A 20070-nucleotide genomic window follows, 5' to 3' on the forward strand; every position below is an offset into this window, starting at 1 on the left:
AGGCACTCCGCTACGCTTCCGCACACGGGTCACATGACAGATGTGACGTCACAGCTCACTTGCCGTGCAAATTATGCTTTATTGCGCCCCCCCCCAAAAAAAATACAAAAGTCTATTTTTATAAATTTTGCATGCTGTACAGTCTGGAGAGTACCCACATGGCAAATTTAAAGGTTTGTTGCAATTTCGGGAAGTACGCTAAACATTAACAGATACAATCACAAATTTCCCTTTTTTATATATATACTGTCGATGAATATTTCGCCATTTCCCACTAAAACGACATGGGTCAGGATGTCGTTTTTATCGGGCGAATACATTTTTGTGAAATTTCCCACTTTTTATCTCACGTGTGGCATGGCACGGCCTACACACAAGGAGGGGATTCACTCTTGGACAAATGCAGCCATAACATTTTTGAGGGAAAATTATTTTTGGTTTATTTTTTATTCTGGACACCGTATTTTCATGAATAATGCCAAAAACGCCAGGGCAGTATGTGAGGTTGGTTCAAGATGGGTTACTAATTTGTTCAAGTCAAACACAGCTTGCACAGAATGCCTAATTTTCATTTACAAAATGTATTTAGCATGCATACTTATCCAAACTCAAGTTTTTACTTAAATAGTCAAGAACCTTGGGCCACTTTTGTCAATTAAGGAGGCAAACTCAAGAGATTCTGTAATTTTTATTTAGCACACAAGTGCGTTTGCCACACATACAAACATTCATTCTCTGGTTTTTATTGACCCGTTCAGCTACCACTTACCACCGATGTCAGCCATGGCAAGGAATGAGCTCGGGTCGCCAAGCCCATAGTGCATTTCACGAACCATTGCTCCCATATGCATAACGCTGTGAGTGGTGACGACCTTGGAACGCTGGACACCGCTGCCACCGCCACACACGCACTTCAATCACCAAAGACAAAAAAAATCACCCGTATAGCCTTTTTAGGGCACGTGCTGTGAGCAAGCACCTATGAAGGCTGGCACAGCACACGAGGGGGGTGTGTGTCTGTGCGTGGGGCCCACAATATAAACACGGCAAGCCTCAAAATAAACAGACGCTAAAACAATCCTGGCTTCTCTACAAATAAACCCAACGGGACACGGAGATGAAGGCGGCATCGCTAATTCAACGACAAATCCAGACGCCACTCAGCGCAGACTGCCCGGCGATTTCCATCAACGCACACACACCTTGATTCAAGCAAATTCTGCCACAGCAGGGTTAGAGTTTGTGTGTGGGTTGGGTGGTGGTGGGAGGTGGGTGTGACGATTCACTCCCTGGCGATCTGAGGAATTGCCACCACTTGGAGGCCCAGGATTTGATTAAAGAATAAAAAGAAAAATTTTACTCCATGCGATATGAGTATTTGTACCCCAGGATTCAAATATATAATATTCTGAACCCAGGGTCAAAACTATGGAGTCAAAAGACTACCCCACGCTGGCACCACTGACATCCTGGGTTTAAATCTGGGTTTCGGCCACTGCCTGCGATTAAACCAGGTTTCAAGTGCAACCAGTTTGATGGTCTCAGCTCAGTCACCAGTGACTCACAAAGAGACCCGTACACTCACAGGGACCCAGACTCCCATTAGACCCATAATTAACGATAAAACTATCACTCGTCAACAACACTGCCTTAAAAGAAAAAGAGGTACAATCAGCGGCGTTCATACGCTATGAAGAAGGGCCACTGCCCGACTTGTGTCTTTATAGGCCATTGCCAACGCAGCAACACCAAATAATTAGTTTAATCACCGGGGTCCAGAGACCAACATAACCCGAGTTGTGGTGAAACCAGGCCCTTAAACGTAGTGAGGTAAGTGGTGTCAGCCCGGTCACCAATGACTGCGCAAAACCCCCATCGGGCATGACCAACAGCGCACACTGCCGATCGGCACTCGTGCTAGGATTTCCGTGCGACCCAAGACCCTGTTACCATGAGTGGAGGTCGCAACGTACACACACACACGCATGAACGCACAAGCGCACAGGCAGAGGATTTCCCGGGAGACAAGGAGGGAGAGGAGGATGATGTGGGGAGGAAGGGGGAGCGGCGATAATGGAGGGGGGGTCTTCAGGAACGCGAGAAAAGCGCTGGCGCCCGACCGAGGAAGTAAACAAACACGGCCCACGTAGCGCCACCGCAGAGGTGGGCACAGCGCCACGGCACAAGTCCTGGCTCAGTGCCCACCCCTGCCCCTCCCCACCAGTGGGAGGTGGGGGGATGGTGGGGGGATGGTGTTGGGATGGTGGGGGGATGGTGGGGAGATGGAGGAGATGGGGGGGGGCTGTGTTCTCGCTCGCGACTCGAGCGCCCGGTTTGGATTTCTGATTTCCCCGGTGGCCAGAACGGCCATCTGGCGAGACGCAAAGCCGCATAACCGCATACCTGCACCACGGTAAAACAGCACAACCGGATATCCAAATAACCGCATATACAGTACAAATGTGTCACCGCACACACCTCGCGAAATAAATAATGCGGCCGAAGAATCTGCAGCCTTCACAGGGCTCTGGAACCAATCATGTAACGTGGTGTGCAGAGTGTGCGGTGTGCAGTGTGCGGTGTGTAGTGTGCGGTGTGTAGTGCGCGGTTCGTGTGGCATGGTGTGCAGCGACGCGGCGTGGGCCGGTTACGTGTGCAGCGTGATGTGGCGTCGTGTCGGTGCCGCGCGGATTTGCCGACGCGGTGCTGCGTGGCACGGTGCGGTTTGTCGGTGCGCCGCGGTGGGGCCGTACGCGAGGGGCCGGTGCGGCGCTCCGAGGGTCACCGCACTCCACCGCCGCCGCCTGCAGCCATGGTGGCGGCGCCGCTAGAAGATGAAGGGGAGGTGCTTGGCGCCATACGCCTTGAAGAAGACGAGCAGCACCAGCGCCCAGAAGGAGAGGATGAAGGCGTTTGGCGGGTGCCACTCGCGACGCTTGCCCTGCCACCGCACAAACCGGGGGCGCGCCGGGGTCACGCACAAGGACTCCTGGTGGCTTGCGCTAACCACACCAAGTGCACTATCCATAACCAGGGCGTGTGCGGTGGTGAGGGCGTGTGCGGTGGTGAGGGCGTGTGCGGTGGTGAGGGCGTGTGCGGTGGTGAGGGCGTGTGCGGTGGTGAGGGCGTGTGCGGTGGTGAGGGCGTGTGCGGTGGTGAGGGCGTGTGCGGTGGTGAGGGCGTGTGTGGTGGTGAGGGCGTGTGTGGTGGTGAGGGCGTGTGTGGTGGTGAGGGCGTGTGTGGTGGTGAGGGCGTGTGTGGTGGTGAGGGCGTGTGTGGTGGTGAGGGCGTGTGTGGTGGTGAGGGCGTGTGTGGTGGTGAGGGCGTGTGTGGTGGTGAGGGCGTGTGTGGTGGTGAGGGCGTGTGTGGTGGTGAGGGCGTGTGTGGTGGTGAGGGCGTGTGTGGTGGTGAGGGCGTGTGTGGTGGTGAGGGCGTGTGTGGTGGTGAGGGCGTGTGTGGTGGTGAGGGCGTGTGTGGTGGTGAGGGCGTGTGTGGTGGTGAGGGCGTGTGTGGTGGTGAGGGCGTGTGTGGTGGTGAGGGCGTGTGTGGTGGTGAGGGCGTGTGTGGTGGTGAGGGTGTGTGTGGTGGTGAGGGCGTGTGTGGTGGTGAGGGTGTGTGTGGTGGCGAGGGTGTGTGTGGTGGTGAGGGTGTGTGTCGCTCACCATTCGGATGATGTCTGCCACCGGCAGTGGATCCACGAAGTCGACCTCGAGAGGCCCAGGACTGGTGAGTGTCTCTTCTGACCTGAAGTGCACAGCAGATGAGATCAGAGGTTTTTGGATCGAATCCCGTGAGCCGCCCCAGTTAATACTGCGGTGTAGTAATTTACCGTGAAATACGACACGCCGTCTCTGCTTCATTCTCAGCGGACGTCAGAGATCCCGTGACGTCACTCGAAGAAGAGTCGGCTATCGTGTGCCATCATCCCGGTACAAATTTGCCAAAAATTCAACATGTAAACCCTAATTGGGAAACAGAAATAAGTCGCCGCGCCCCCCTGCTGCCAAATCTTGGTAGGAACCTCCTGAAAAAGCCTTGAGCCTTTCCTCGGCAAAACAAGTGTAATACATTTTAACGACCATCCGACAAAATCAAAAGAGAAGCCCTCGACACGCCATCTCAGATTATCAGACAAAACTCTCGATCGAGCACAATCCGACCCAGATATCTTGAAAAGTGGTCCGGCACAGCGGCCAGCGAGCCTCACCGCGGGAGCTCGGCGAGCAGGGGGTTGGTTTGCCGCGGCAACGCCACGGTCTCCATCGTGAGCTCCACGTTGCGCACGCTGCCGAAGAAGTCGGTGATGAGCACGGAGCCCGGGTCGCGCGTGAACAGGTCTGTGCGCCAGCCCGGCGTCGAGATGCAGTCGCGCGGAGGGCACACCTGGAACTAGGGGGGGGCACATGCGGACACAAACACACACACACGGTTAGCACACACACACACGCAGACACATGGACACATACAGAACTATCACTTAAACACGCAAACACACACACAGAACACGGACAGACAGAGCTCGCATTCACACACCTGGAACTATTGTGGTGGTGGTGGTAACAGCAGTGATGGTGAAGGAAATAGGGATGATAGTAGTGGCTGTGGTTATGGTAGTGGTGGTGTTGGTAGTGGCGGCGGCAGTGACTGTGGTGGCTGTGGTGGCCGTGGCTGTGGTGGCCGTGACGGTGGTGGTGGCTTTGACGGCGATGGTGTTGGTAGTGGTGGCAGGCGTGACGGTGACGGTGGTGCTGTCCGTGATGGAGGATCGTAACACACCAGGTCGGTCATGGTCTTGCGGGTGGCTGGGTGGATGTTCTCCAGGAAGTCGAGCAGGTGGTAGGTGTAGCGGTCGATCACAAACACGCCGATGCTCGAGTCCATGTGGTGCTGGTCGACCCCGGGGAGGGGTGGACATCGGGGAGGAGACAGCGGTGAGGGTCGTTAGCAGTGGGGCATTCACGCTAAAGAGCGTCCAGCGGTGGAACTGTTCACCCCCTTCCCGGCGACTGTCGCAATTCACGATCGCGATTCGCTTCACAACGTTGTCCTTGTTTCCCCGCGGTTTGACCCCGACTGCTCTTTTGCCGTTGCGGCGTCGTGAGACCAAGAATCCGTTTGGAACCCTCACAAAGCAGCGAGACCCTCCCTATTCTAGTACAGCCCATGGAAGTGGATATCACAGAGCTACCTCTGAGAACCTTTCACTTTGCAAGGCCAGTCTTGTGAGCAAACTGGGACCATCAAACTCACCAAGTTTGCTTACTCAGGAAATCCTCATGACTCCCTTTCAGGAAGGTCCTGCCAAGTTCTGATGGGAGAGGGCGATGACGATCGCTCCGTGAATTGCGATCGAGAAATGTACGGGAGTTACACTTTGGGAACGCGGCGCTTCAGGTGTCTCCGACCCCACAAAACCGCCCGGCCACCTCGCCGGTCACTCGTTTTAGGCCTAGTCAACCTAGGGAAGGTCCACACCAGGGAAGGCAAGCGGGCGGGGAGTCAGACACCCAGGTGAGTGGGCGAGCAGCAAGGCGGCCCTCACCGATAGAGAGTCCTCTCCGACCTGGCTGCTCCCGATCGCCATGACGTTGGGGGAGTAGAAGCGTTGGTACAGAGACACGGCCTGGCACGTGTCCACGATGAACAGCACCTCGTGGTACCTGCGGGCACACATGATACCATGCGATACCTGGCAACACCTCTCACACCCGCGCCTCTCACCGTCTCTCTCGCGTCCTCTCTGAACCCTCAAATTACACGGAGAGCCGTAGACTCGCATAGATACCCGGAGACTCGCGAAGCGATCGGTGATCGGACGCCTCTATAAAGTAACATGGATACACAGAGACGTGCATGGGGACCGACACTCACACAGACACCCAGAAACTCACATAGGGCCCGGTAAGATGAAACAATAAGAATAGGCGTCACCCTTTCTGGCAATAACACACTGGTGTTAAGATGTTCAAACAACAAAGAGACATCCATTGCAAGGCATCAAGTCTGCATTAGCCACATAGATACTCACCGGCTCTCATAGAGCTCCATAGACTTGCACAGACACACAGAGACTAACTTAGGGAGTTGACAGACTCGCATCTTAGATAAGCAGAGACTCGCATAGACCTATGACTGGCTCTCTCTATAAGTTAAACATGTCCACTCTTTCTGCAGAGCATCTTGAGATCACATTTTTCAATAAATCCACGTATTGTACTACGTAAACTCACACGCAGCACTGTAAACTTTCAAAGAGAGCAAAAGGCTCCAATAGGGAACCATAAACTCACAAAAAGCCCCATGGACTCACATAGAGACCCATCGATGCACACAAGAGACCCATAGAGAGAGAGAACGAAACTGGGAGAGCGGAGTGAGCTGCCTCTGGGATTCGCTGCCGATTTCATTTCATCCCAGACAGTGTTGGTAGCACAGCATGCTGTCCGCTACAATACCGCTCCCCGCACGCTGATACGCACACACCGATACGCGCCACACATAAGCAGTGGCTGAGACAGATTGAGACGGAGAGAGTGAAAATCCTGCACTACAAAAGAAAGGGTTTCACAAACGCTCTTTGGATTTTATTTTTTTCATCTACATCTGACGCAAGCTTTGCTGCAGAGAAGCACGGACGCCATCACAGACGCCTTCCAACGGAATCGCAAACAAGACGCATGCATCAACTTCTGAGCATGCGTGCGTGCGTACATGTGTGTGGGCGTGCATGTGCAGTGGTTAGTGCACTGCACAACAAACCAGGAGACCCAAGTTCGATTCGAACTCATGCCCCATAATAGGGACGAATATTTGAACAGATCCTGGGTCTCCTGTAGGTCGACTCAACCTTAAATGAGTACTTCGTGCAATGTATAAACATCAGCACTCAGGAGGCAAAGGCGGCCGGGTGTGATGCTGGCCACACCGCTGCATCATGAGTCGTGCCTGCCTTCACAGCTTACTAACTGCACTTGCCCCAACCGTCTCTTAAAGGCTACATGGGGGATCTTTGTCTTTGTGTGAGTGGTGCGAGGTTCAGCCTCACCGCTGCTTCTGCCACATTTGCTCAAACGCGTCGGCGAGCTCCACGTTTGAGATCTCCTCTGCGTCCTGGAACTTCAGGAAGCCATCTCCCCCGTGTCCTGAGTGCGTCACACACACACACAGTGAGCGTCACACACACACACAGTGAGCATCACACACACATACCCAAAGTGAGGGTCACACACACATGCACAGTGAGCGTCACACACACACATACCCACAATGAGCGTCACACACACATACACAGTGAGCGTTACACACACACATACCCACAGTGAGCGTCACACACACACACACACCCACATTGAGCAACACATACCCACAGTGAGCGTCACACACACACCCACAGTAAGCGCCACACACCCACACACCCACAATGAGCATCACACACACCTACATAAGCGTCACACACACACACACATACCCACAGTGAGCGTCACACACCCACATACCCACAGTAAGCATCACACACACACGCACAGTGAGTGTCACACACACACACACCCACAGTGAGTGTGTGCGTGTGTGCCTGTGTATGTGTGTGCCTGTGTATGTGTGTGCGTGTGTATGTGTGTGTGTGCCTGTGTATGTGTGTGCGTGTGTATGTGTGTGTGTGTGCGTGTGTGTGTGTATGTGTGCGTGTGCGTGTGTGTGCATGCATCACACCAGTCATGTAGATGAGGATGTTGCTGCGATCGTCCGTGAGAAGCCGTTTGGAGCGGGGGGTGCTGGGAGGCAGCCTTCCCGTCAGCACGCGCAGGAAGTTCTCCACCGTCACCTGCCGGGCCCAGCGGTCGCGACGCTATCAACACGGCAATAGCCACTTTGAAATCATTTGGCCCCAACAGAAGCCTCGCGCAACGCCGATACCACGTCGCCCCTCACCGCCGAATCAATAGCGACGTCACCCCACGCGGTGGATCGGCGAGCAGGAAGCTCAAGCGGCAGAGCGCGAATTGACAGGGTGGATGAGCGTGGTGGAGGTGGAGCGACGGCACGTGGAGGTGGAGCGACGGCACGTGGTGGAGGTGGAGCGACGATGTGTGGTGGAGGTGAAGCGACGGCGCGTGGTGGTGGAGCGACGATGTGTGGTGGAGGTGGAGCGACGGCACGTGGTGGAGGTGGAGCGACGGCACGTGGTGGAGGTGGAGCGACGGCACGTGGTGGAGGTGGAGCGACGACGTGTGGTGGAGGTGGAGCGACCGTACTAAAACGTAGACTGTGGCGGGGGGGGGGGGGAGAGATTGTGTGGCGAGGTGGACTGTGTCGGCAGGACCTCGTATCCGCGGTAGTCCACCTCCACGTCGTCCCCGTACACGTTGATCTGCTCGGCCGCGTTGTTAAACACGGTGGCGGGGCGGGGGTTGCGGGGGTTGCACGCCATGTCGTCCGCCAGCATCAGGATGATCTGGCTGCGGGACGGCCACACCAGTGCCACACACAACCACAGCACTCAACCACAGCTCACCTCATCTGCTACCCGTGCACCCTACTCCCGATACTCCCTGCAGTTATTCGTGAAATAATGTGGACATTTTGGTTAATTTGGCACTCCTCTTCATAACCACTGGCAACCCTGCTCCCTTTTAAAAAGGCCTACGGGAAGGGATATTTGGATGCACTAATTGTAACATAAAATTAACAGCCATCTATTGTTGAAGATCTCCCCATGTTGTGTTGGTCGTGAGGGTTGTTTCACCATACTTCACCACGCTGGTCAGCGTGGGTTAAAGCCAGGGGTGGTGTTCCTAGGACTGGTTGAGATATCACTCGCTGCCACCAATGGCCGGGTTCACAGCGCAGCGCACCAACCACTGTGCCCCACCGCTCCATACTGGGTAGCTCTAACAAATGATACAATTACGACACCAATGGGGAGGCCATTCTGCCAGCAGCTGAGTGGGCAAGCAGTTAGAGGGCTGCACCTGCGATGTGAATACGACGCACCTGTCCGGTATGCCCAGACGCTTGACGCTGCGGTAGACAGACAGCACGTTGGCGACGTGGCGGTAGTTAAACCAGAAGCGAGATGTGCACACCTTGAGAAGAAACACACACAAACAAAGATCCCCCCAGGTAGCCTCTATAGACCCACTGGGGCAAGAGATGTAAACAAGAGATTGTTCAGGCCGTCACGGCACATGAGGGAGTGGTGTGGCCAAACGTACAGCCGGCCGATTATTTCTCCCTGGCAAATGTCAGCTCATCTCAACCATGCCGGTGCCATGCTGCAGTCCAGCCGAGGGGAGTCCCAGCGGCAGCTGTCCCTGTGCAGCGCCAAGTGCACGCGGCACCGACCTGCAAGCGGGCGTTAGTCCGCGTGTAGGGGCTGATGTTTCGGTGAGGTTCATCATAATGGAGGAATATGCTAGGTATTTATAAGATTTGGAAATGTTGGACCGTGGCAGCCACACGCGTGCTCTACTCTGTGTAGAATCACGCCAGGTGATCTTGAACTTCCACTATGAAGCAGAGGGTGCATGGCGTTTGTGGTTAATACGCACGCAGTATTAATGAGCGCAGCCTCTGGGCTGTAACCATCCAGGAGCACCACTCACCAGCACCGCCCAGTTGTTGGTATGGCCACTTTTGAAGAAATTTTCAGTTTGTCCCTGCATCACACAAACACACCACACGCAGCCGGCAACCTGAGTTAGATTCCTGGTCACAGTTAACATCAGTGGCGAGCGAGCGAGCGAGCGACACCTGAACCGGTCCTGGGCTCCCCCTCCATACTTTACCAACCTGCGCTGAACATCGTGGTGAAGTATGGTCAAACAATCCACATGACCGAGGCGGCTTGTGTGTAAGGGAGTTCTCAACACAGCCTGGGAGTGTAACTACACGAGTTGAAGAGTAGTCCTTCCATCGGGGCGGTACACGGAGTCGGGAGTGTGGCCAGCCCCACGCCGCCCGCCGCCTTTGTATCCCCACTTCTGAAATTCACCGCCACCGAAGCGGTAATCATGTATGTGCCAGTCAGCCACACACACAGAAAGCAACGTCTGCCATCATTCATCACCATGCAGCGGTGATTTCAGCACGGCTCCTGTACCAAGCTAGGTGCACCTTTGCGTAGACGCATGTAGCTCGCTACCGCAGGAAACGTGTATTTTGCGGGTAGCGTCTGCCTTCACACCTGTACATCTTCAGCCGTCGAGGCGAGGAGCCCAGGAAGAGGGAGGAGGAGGAGGAGGGAGACGAGGAAGAGGAGAGGGAGGCCGGGCCCGGCTCGGCACAGCGAGCGACGAGACGCGGCCATCGCTGCAACCGGCAACACCACGGGAGCGGTGACGTCGCGGAAGCCTCAGGCAGCCATCTTGGTCGGGGATAGAATCGATGACGGCCGCGCTTTCCATTGGCTCAGGCCGAGGATTTGGTAGTGACGTCACGGCTGTCTCGACCTATAGGAGAGGCGACAGGCCTCCCCCCCCACTCCCTTAGTAAGATGGCCGCGCGACGCGGGATTGTATTTGCTAACACGCATGCGCAAAAATAACCGTCCGTGTTTGTGTGATGTGGGAAATGTGAACGGCTGCGCGAGACAAACACAGCGACAGCAAATCGGCGATTTCGTCAACAAACGTGGCGACATCATCACCACGATCACGTATCATTCACATCATTTTACTTCATTGTCCACCAGCGCCACACCGAGTCGTGGGGCTCGTTCTCAGGAGGCTCCCGCTGCTGGCGTTTTTTTTTAATTTGTAAGATGTTCACAGACAATTAATGAGGAGCCGTGTTGGTAATTATTAAACACGTGGGCAGGGAAACGGAGCACCCGGAGATGACCCCCACGCCTTGCGCGGGGGGGCAACACTCAGTCCTCGTACAGATGAAAACAGATGGCGATGAGTCCACTGGCTGTACCGCTTTCTCCTGGCGAGCCAGGGTATGGCAACCTCCTCGACCCCCAACAAATATGACAACAAATATGACGTGTACTATATTCTTGGTTCTTTCGGTAAAGTCACGTAGAAGGGAAATAATAAAATAATATAAATATTAAACAATACAAATTCTCACGACGATTCGACTGCAACACCTGATGATGACTGCTTGTGTTGCAGTCGAAACGTCGTGAGAATTTTTATTGTTTTATATTTATATTATTTTACTATTTCCCTTCTACGTGACTTTACCGAAAGAACCAATAATATGAATCCCTGCAATCACGAAAGCTTTAAATCATTGATTTAAATCATTGATTTAAAGCTTTCTGACGTGTACTGTTTGTCACTTATTCTTAGGTTTTTTTCACGTAGGTAAAAATAAATAATAGAAATAATAATATCAATTAAATAATAAATCACGACTTGTTAAAATCAATAAAAATGCTTTAAAATTAAAAACACAATTTTAAAATTATTTTATTGTTTCCCTTCTACGTGACTTCACCGAAAGAACCAAGCATGTATTAGTTCTTAAGCACATTTTACGCTTACATTACAAATACAACGGGGTTAAATGATACACGTGCGACGGTGCCGAAGACCTGCGGTGTCAAGCTCGGCCCTCACAACAACAGCAGCAGCAGCGAGTTGGCAGTGTAGGGGGCACAGCTGGTTGTGGTGGTGGTGCATCTGCCGGTCAACTCAATCAGTCGACCCGTGGCACCTGCAGGGTCTGTCCCGTGACCTCCTCCTGCACCTAGCCTGGCACTGCAGTCAACCCGTGGCACCTGCTGGGTCTGTCCCGTGACCTCCTCCTGTACCTAGCCTGGCACAGCAGTCAAGCCGTGGCACCTGTTGGGTCTGTTTCGTGATCTGCACCTAGCCTGGCACAGCAGTCAACCCGTGGCACCTGCTGGGTCTGTTTCGTGATCTGCACCTAGCCTGGCACAGCAGTCAACCCGTGGCACCTGCTGGGTCTGTTTCGTGATCTGCACCTAGCCTGGCACAGCAGTCAACCCGTGGCACCTGCTGGGTCTGTTTCGTGATCTGCACATAGCCTGGCACAGCAGTCAACCCGTGGCACCTGCTGGGTCTGCCACGTGACCTCCTGCCAGCGAGTTTTCGACAACTTCACGTGGCTTCAAAGCGCACCTAGCCTGGCACAAGCGCCGTGGTGGCGAATGTTGGTTGGTGTCGGTGTGTCTCAGCGTGCCACAGAGTCTGTTGGCGTGAGTGAGGAGAGGGTTTGCGAGTGTGAGAGAGTCGAGTGTGTGAGTGTGATTGTCCCTTCGAGTGTCAGGGTGCGAATGCGATGTGTGGTGTGTCTGTGCGTGTGTGCAGTGTTTCCGTGCGTGTGTGTGTCAAGTACTTTCACGTGTCTGTGTTTGTCTAAAACACGTGTATGGGTGTCTAAACATGTGTCTCTGTGGGTGTCTCAACGCGCGATTAGATTATTTGCATTTCCACACGACGATCAGCCATTTCGTGGAGCTATCATTTGTGGACAGGTCGCTTCTGAGACAGAAGCTAATATCTCAGTGGGCCTTACCTGGTTCTTTCGGTAAAGTCACGTAGAAGGGAAATATTAAAATAATAAAAATAAAACATAATACAATACAATTCTCACGACGTTTCGGCCACAACGCAAGCAGCCGTCCTCAGGCTGCTTACATGGTTGTGTCTGTGTGTGTGCATGTCTCTGTATGTGTGCATGTCTCTGTATGTGTGCGTGTCTCTGTATGTGTGCGTGTGCTGCCCAGCCACCCCCTCGTGTGCCATCCCGACCTTCAAGGGTGCTCTCTCTCCAACAGCACTTGCCCGAAAAGTCTGTGCAGTCTATACGGGGGGACTTTGTCTTTGTGTGTCTACGTGGGGGAGCGGTGGTGTCATGGTTATCCCACTGCCCTCGCAACCCGGCGACCCGAGTTCGATTCCATGTCACGGCCACCAACGCCGGTGACGATCATCTGAACTGGTCCATTGCCTCCCCTAGGTCGACTCAGCCTCAAATGAGTACCTGGTGCGATTTGTAAACATCGCCATTGGGGAGACAAAGGCGGCCATGCTGTTAGCGAGAACCTATGAAGGCACGGCATGTAAAGGCCACGTGGGGTGTCTTTGTCTCTATGTGTGCGTGTCTATCGAGAGAGCGAGAGGGGCCGGGCTTGTCTACTGGCGGTGGCCCGCGTCTGCGGAGCACGCGGGGGCCCCGTGCGGTGGCGTCGTGGGAGCGAGAGGAGAGGGGGCTGGGGAGAGCAGAGAGAGCGAGAGGGGGAGAGGGGCAATAGGAACAGCAAGAGGAGAGGGGGAGAGGGGGAGAGGGGCAATATGAACAGCAAGAGGAGAGAGAGAGGGAGAGGGGGAGGGGGGCAATAGGAATATCAAGAGGAGAGGGAGGAGAGGGGGAGAGGGGCAATAGGAACAGCAAGAGGAGAGAGGGAGGGAGAGGGGGAGAGGGGCAATATGAACAGCAAGAGAGAGAGCAAGAGGGGAGTGGGGGATAGTGTGGAATATAAAAGAGAGGTTGGGGAGCAGAGGGAGGGAGAGTTGGTAAGAAGGAGGGAGGGTGAGAGTGAGAGAGAGAACGAGGAAGAGAGGTGGAGAGCGGAGGGGTGAAGAGTGGGTAAGAGAGCGAGGGAGAGCAGTTGCGAGACGCGGTGTGGAGAGAACGAGAGGGATAAAGTGATAGAGAGAGAGAGAGAAGAGCCAGGAGGAGAGAGATGCACAGGATGTGACAGGGGGGGAGTGGCAGGGAAAGAAGTGAGAGCGGGGAGAGTGAAAGCGAAAGAGAGAAAAAAATACCAAATGATGAACGAAGCAAAGTGCCGACTACACCGAGCATCTTCTTGTTTCCACAGACGATGAAATTGACATTTGGAATAGGAGGGAGAGCGAGTCACGGGGAGAAAGGGGGGAGACGGGGGGAGGGGGAGACGGGGGGAGGGGGAGACGGAGGGGGGGAGACGGAGGGAGAGAGAACAGCGAAACAGAGCGAGAGATGCACACAGCGAGAGAGAGGAGAGTGAGAGACACGGAGAGAGTGCGAGAGACACGGAGAGTGTTAGAGACGGAGAGAGTGAGAGACACTGAGAGAGTGAGAGACACTGAGAGAGTGAGAGAGACACGGTGAGAGTGAGAGACACGGTGAGAGTGAGAGACACGGTGAGAGTGAGAGACACGGAGAGAGTGAGAGAGACACGGTGAGAGTGAGAGAGACACGGTGAGAGTGTGAGAGAGAGTGTGAGAGAGAGTGTGAGGAGTGAAAGGGGAAAGAGACGGGACAGAGAGAAGAGGTGGACGAGAGGGGTGGTGGTGGTGGGGGGGTGACCCCCTGGTCGGTATAATCCGAAGCAGGAGGGAGACCCTGGGCTCAGATCGGTTCGGCTGCAGCGGAACTCGCCCCCAGGCGCCATGAGCACCAGCGAGGCGAAGGACTACCTGGCCAGGAAGGACATCCCCCAGCTGTTCGAGGTGGGTGGCCAGCACCACACCAGTCTACACACCCCACCGGATACTCGTTTAAGGCTGAGTCGACCTAGGGGACGCCCACATATAATCAGATAATCGTCACCGGGGTCGGTGGCCGTGAGTGGGGACTGGACCTCAGCTCTCGCCCGGGTCGCAGCCTTAGTGCGGTAACCACTGCGCCACCGCTCCCCACACACACACAATGTACACTTACACACACACACTGCAAAAATGTACATACGCAAACATCCAACACATACACACATGCACCACGCAATACATGCACACACATACCCATTGCATACATTGCATAGGTACATGCACAATCATTACAGGCAAATCACACGTACACATTGCTATATATGCACCACACATCACATACACTATACCACTACAAATACACACATTATAAACACACATCAAATACATACATAGACACACACCACATACATCACATACACACATCACGAACATAACATACAGACATGACTACGTACACACATTACATACACACCACATGCATATCACAAACCACATTACACATCATTCGTAGGTCTGTGCATGATGATGATTCAGTGCGGGTGAGAACGCGGTGAGGTGGTGGCGTGAAGGAGGGGGTGGTGAGGGGGTGGTGAGTGGGTGGTGAGGGAAGGAGGAAGGGGGCGGGGGTGGGGGGGCTCTTATCGCTTAATGTTTGGTAGAACCCATCAGCAATTACGACTGCATCTCGCGGGGGCGTCTGGGTGACAACATCTGTGTGTGTCTGTCTGTGTGTCTGTCTGTGTGTCTGTCTGAGTGTATGTCTGTGTGTGTCTGTCTGTGTGTGTCTGTGTCTGTCTGTGTCTGTCTGTGTGTGTGTGTCTACGTATTCATACTGAGCTACGAACCTGGCGAGCCGGGTTCGATTCCCGCTCACGGCCACGAACACTAGTGACGATTATCTGAACCGGTCGTGGGCCTCCCCTAGGTCGACTCGGCCTCAAATGAGTACGTGGCGCGGTGTGTAAACATCGCCACTGGGGAGACAAAGGCGGCCGGGCGTGGTGCTAGCCACCCACCCCCTCGTGTGCCGTGCCGGCACTTGCCTGAACAGTCTGTTAAGGCTACACGGGTGATCTTTGTGTGTTTTCAGAGAGCGGTGGCGCAGCGGTTACCGCACTTCGCCACGAACCCGGTGACCCGAGTTCACGGCGAACATCAGTGGCGGGTGTTAACTGAACTGGGGTTTGGACCTCCCCTAGGTCGACTCGGCCTTAAATGAGTACTTGGTTCGGTCTGTAAACATCCGCACTGTCGGCGAACAGAACCTGCCGCCAGTATTCTGTGAAGGCGATAAGGAGGGTCGTTGTGTGAGTGTATAGGAGCTGTGGTGTCATGGCAGTTAACCAAGGCTTCTGCTAAGAACGCCACTGGGCAGGAGGCAGGAGGCAAAGTCACCCTCCAGCAACAGCTGAATGCACGAGGAGCGACGCTCACAACAGCGAGCGGAGCGCCGGGCAGATAAAACTCGGCGAGGTAGCACAGTGGGATCGGTGCACCAGGTGGTGCGTCTCCCGGTCATCTCGTGGTGGCGGTGACACCGTGAACCTCCTCGTGACATCAGGCAACGAGAGCCTTACACACGTCTCGTGGTCGCCTCGAGGTGCACCTAGCCTGGCACAAGCTGCGTGGTGACGTCGCCGCCACTTTGTGAAGAATGGCGGCTGCTGTTGTTTGCATGCTCGAGTGATTATATGGCAACATGTGAGAGTGTACGTGTGTGCAGCGTGTGTGGGTGTGTGAGTGGACGGGTGAATGCATGTTGGTGTGTGTGTGTGAGTGCATGTTGGTGTGTGTGTGTGTGAGTCCATGTTGGTGTGTGTGTGAGTGCATGTTGCTGTGTGTGAGTGCATCTCGGTGTGTGTGTGTGCATGTTGGTGTGTGTGAGTGCATCTCAGTGTGTGTGTGTGTGCATGTTGGTGTGTGTGTGTTCATCTCGGTGTGTGTGTGTGAGTGCATGTTGCTGTGTGTGAGTGAATGTTGGTGTGTGTGAGTGAATGTTGATGTGTGTGTGAGTGAATGTTGGTATGTGTGTGTGAGTGAATGTTGGTGTGTGTGAGTGAATGTTGGTGTGTGTGAATGCATGTTGGTGTGTGTGTGAGTGCATGTTGGTGTGTGTGAGTGAATGTTGGTGTGTGTGCGTGTGAGTGAATGTTGGTGTGTGTGTGTGTGAGTGAATGTTGGTGTGTGTGTGTGAGTGCATGTTGGTGTGTGTGAGTGAATGTTGGTGTGAGTGTGTGAATGTTTACTGGGCATGTGGAGTTCGATTCCCGCTCAGGGCAACCAACATCGGTGACGGATGTCTGAACCAGTCCCGGACCCCCCCTAGGTCGACTCAGTCTCAAATGAGTACCCCGTTCGGTGTGCAAACATCGCTACTGGGGAGACAAAGGCGGCCGAGCGTGGTTCTGGCCACCCACCCCCTCGTGCGCCGATACGGCCTTGATGCTCACTAACAGCACTTGCCCCAACAGCCTGTGTAGGCAACACGGGGGACCTTTGTCTTTGTACGAGTGTGTGTTTTCGTGGGGGTGTGTGTGCGTGTGTCAGCGATCGTGTATGTGTGTTTGCGTTGGTGGGGGACGGTCGTGTAGAGGTGAACTCACTGCGCTACGAACCCGGCGGGACGAGTTAGATCCCCTCTCACGACTCGGGCCTCCCTTGAGTCGATTCAGCCTTAAACGAGTAAGCCTACCTGGTGCGGTGTGTAAGAACATCAGCAATGGGGAGACGGAGGCAGCCTTCAAACTAAACAAGAAGTATGACGTCTGGCTGATGTATTAAATTGGTGTGCGTAACGAACCCGCGACCTGAGTTTGATCCGAATTAACATCAGGGAGAAATTGGTTTCTGAATCGGTCCTGGACCTCCGCTAGGTCGACTCAACCTTAAAATATTACCAGCCGTGGTGCGTCGTCAACACGAGGCGGCCGGTGCGTGTTGCTTGCCCCAACAGGGGCTCCCTAACAACACTTGCCCCAACACGTCTATAAAGGCTACCTAGGAGACATTTGCCTTTGTATGTTGATGATTGTATAAGTGGGTGTGTTGGCGTTGGTGGGTTACTGTGTGTGTCCGTGTGAATGTATGCGTGTAAATAAGTGTTTGGGAGTGTGTGGAGCGGTGGCGCAGCGGTTAGCGCACTGGGCCACGAACTTGGCGACCCGAGTTCAATTCGCGCTCACGGCCGACAATCAGTGACTAATATCTGAAACGGTCCTGGGACTCCTATAGGTCGACTCAGCATCAAATGAGGGCAATACCTGATAGGTTCTGTAAAACACCAACCAGCGCTGGGGAGACAAAGAGGGCCGGGCGTTGGGCTGCCGTGACGGCCCATTATAGGTGCTCGCATCTTGGTGTGCGTGTGTGAGTGTTGTATCTTGGTGTGTGTGTGAGTGTTGTATCTTGGTGTGTGTGTGTTGTATCTTGGTGTGTGTGTGTTGTATCTTGGTGTGTGTGTGTTGTATCTTGGTGTGTGTGTGTGAGTGTTGTATCTTGGTGTGTGTGTGTTGTATCTTGGTGTGTGTGTGAGTGTTGTATCTTGGTGTGTGTGTGAGTGTTGTATCTTGGTGTGTGTGTGTTGTATCTTGGTGTGTGTGTGAGTGTTGTATCTTGGTGTGTGTGTGAGTGTTGTATCTTGGTGTGTGTGTGTTGTATCTTGGTGTGTGTGTGTTGTATCTTGGTGTGTGTGTGTTGTATCTTGGTGTGTGTGTGTGAGTGTTGTATCTTGGTGTGTGTGTGTTGTATCTTGGTGTGTGTGTGAGTGTTGTATCTTGGTGTGTGTGTGAGTGTTGTATCTTGGTGTGTGCGTGAGTGTTGTATCTTGGTGTGTGTGTGTTGTATCTTGGTGTGTGTGTGTTGTATCTTGGTGTGTGAGTGTTGTATCTTGGTGTGTGTGTGTGTGTTGTATCTTGGTGTGTGAGTGTTGTATCTTGGTGTGTGCGTGAGTGTTGTATCTTGGTGTGTGAGTGTTGTATCTTGGTGTGTGTGTGTGTGTTGTATCTTGGTGTGTGTGTGTTGTATCTTGGTGTGTGTGCGTGAGTGTTGTATCTTGGTGTGTGTGTGTTGTATCTTGGTGTGTGTGTGAGTGTTGTATCTTGGTGTGTGTGTGAGTGTTGTATCTTGGTGTGTGTGTGAGTGTTGTATCTTGGTGTGTGTGTTGTATCTTGGTGTGTGTGTGTTGTATCTTGGTGTGTGTGTGTGAGTGTTGTATCTTGGTGTGTGTGTGAGTGTTGTATCTTGGTGTGTGTGTTGTATCTTGGTGTGTGTGTGTGAGTGTTGTATCTTGGTGTGTGTGAGTGTTGTATCTTGGTGTGCGTGTGTGTGTGTTGTATCTTGGTGTGTGTGTGTGAGTGTCCCATCTTGGTGTGTGTGAGTGTTGTATCTTGGTGTGTGTGTGTTGTATCTTGGTGTGTGTGTGTGAGTGTTGTATCTTGGTGTGTGTGTGTGAGTGTTGTATCTTGGTGTGTGTGTGAGTGTTGTATCTTGGTGTGTGTGTGTTGTATCTTGGTGTGTGCGTGAGTGTTGTATCTTGGTGTGTGTGAGTGTTGTATCTTGGTGTGTGTGTGTGAGTGTCCCATCTTGGTGTGTGTGAGTGTTGTATCTTGGTGTGCGTGTCCCATCTTGGTGTGTGAGTGAGTGTCGCATCTTGTGTGTGTAAGTATTCGCTCGCATCTTGGCGAGTGAGTGTTCGCTCCCATCTTGGTGTGTGAGTGAGTGTCGCATCTTGTGTGTGTGTGTGTCGCATCTTGTGAGCGCGTCGCTGAGGATCCCACGCCGTAGCTCCTCCTCCTCCTCGCCGCTGACACTAATTGCTGATTAATTGAGTTAATGACTCGCGCGTTAGCCACCGCCGCTGTCTCTCGCGAGACAGCTGTTACGAAGCGAGCGTCGTCAACACCTCTGGGCTGAGTGCTCTCAGCGGGCACCTATTAAGATCAACTCGGTAGCACCGTGCGCCCGTCCGCTTTAGTATCCCCCACATTATCCGTGCCGATCCCTTACACGAACCACAAACCCGCGTAGTCATATCGACGAGCTGAGAAGACTTCATCAGTCACGGGGATGTGGAAATTCCCCATTCCCATGACGGGACGACCACCTGTGACTTCGCGCAAATAATTTCTCAGTTTTATCGGAGCTGGGGTTCGTAACGGCCGTGTCAGAGACACAGATCCGGCACCGCTGTGAGCCTGGGTTCGACTCCGGGGGTTAACCGGCCCAAGGAAGCAGCGACCGGCGGCCGAGTTCGCGGGTGGAGAGCGCTGGTCGCCAATCAGTGGCGCACACTCCGATCCATCAGGACGATCGTCTAACATTAAATCCACTTCACAGGAACAATAATTTCCACTTGAATTACGCGAACAGCCGGCTAATGATTTTTTTTATCGCACAATGGGGATTAGAAAAACATTCAGCCCGTCCGCACGACCAACCCAACCAACCACTCGCTCCATTAAACCTTCTCGTCCGGTGCAGTGCACCAGGCACGTGCGTTGGAATGGGGCCTTTGGTGCAATGGATGGCATGCAGCCCCACCTCCCCACCCATCCAATGTGCCCCCCTATTTATGTCGGCTCGGCGCCTGGGCCCCGACGCAGTTGCACCGCCTGCGCACTCG

The 20070-nt window shown here is 53.7% G+C and overlaps 2 protein-coding genes across 3 annotated transcripts in view; one reads left to right on the forward strand and one right to left on the reverse strand.

Moving 5' to 3' along the window:
* Positions 1–675: 675 nt before the first annotated feature.
* PIGK (phosphatidylinositol glycan anchor biosynthesis class K) lies at positions 676–10352 on the reverse strand. Its single transcript, XM_078865275.1, has 11 exons — positions 10184–10352; positions 9603–9656; positions 8992–9083; positions 8321–8456; positions 7711–7822; positions 7046–7142; positions 5543–5660; positions 4777–4887; positions 4208–4389; positions 3663–3744; positions 676–2941 (listed from the first exon to the last, which is right to left on the reverse strand). The coding sequence occupies exons 1-11, from the start codon at positions 10304–10306 to the stop codon at positions 2828–2830; spliced, it is 1221 nt and encodes a 406-aa protein (XP_078721401.1). The 5' UTR covers positions 10307–10352; the 3' UTR covers positions 676–2827.
* A 3546-nt stretch (positions 10353–13898) lies between these two features.
* The window catches only part of LOC144937805 (adenylate kinase isoenzyme 1-like), a 28629-nt gene continuing 22457 nt past the window's right edge, over positions 13899–20070 (forward strand). For both annotated transcript variants that reach the window (XM_078865281.1, XM_078865282.1), the window contains exon 1: positions 13899–14411. In XM_078865281.1, coding sequence (XP_078721407.1) covers positions 14352–14411 — 60 coding nt within the window. In that variant the 5' untranslated portion in view covers positions 13899–14351. The remainder of the gene's footprint in view (positions 14412–20070) is intronic.

This window comes from Lampetra fluviatilis, chromosome 20 (genome assembly GCF_964198595.1).
Source record: "Lampetra fluviatilis chromosome 20, kcLamFluv1.1, whole genome shotgun sequence".
NCBI classification, from domain to species: domain Eukaryota; kingdom Metazoa; phylum Chordata; class Hyperoartia; order Petromyzontiformes; family Petromyzontidae; genus Lampetra; species Lampetra fluviatilis.

Bases quoted from the DNA above. Each gene is read 5' to 3' on its own strand.
- PIGK (XM_078865275.1), bottom strand. From the start codon at position 10,306: ATGGCCGCGTCTCGTCGCTCGCTGTGCCGAGCCGGGCCCGGCCTCCCT. The intron at 9,657-10,183 runs GTGTGAAGGCAG...TGTGTGATGCAG, and splicing joins CGACGGCTGAAGATGTACAG to GGACAAACTGAAAATTTCTT. The intron at 2,942-3,662 runs GTGAGCGACACA...GTGCGGTGGCAG, and splicing joins TGGCAGACATCATCCGAATG to GGCAAGCGTCGCGAGTGGCA.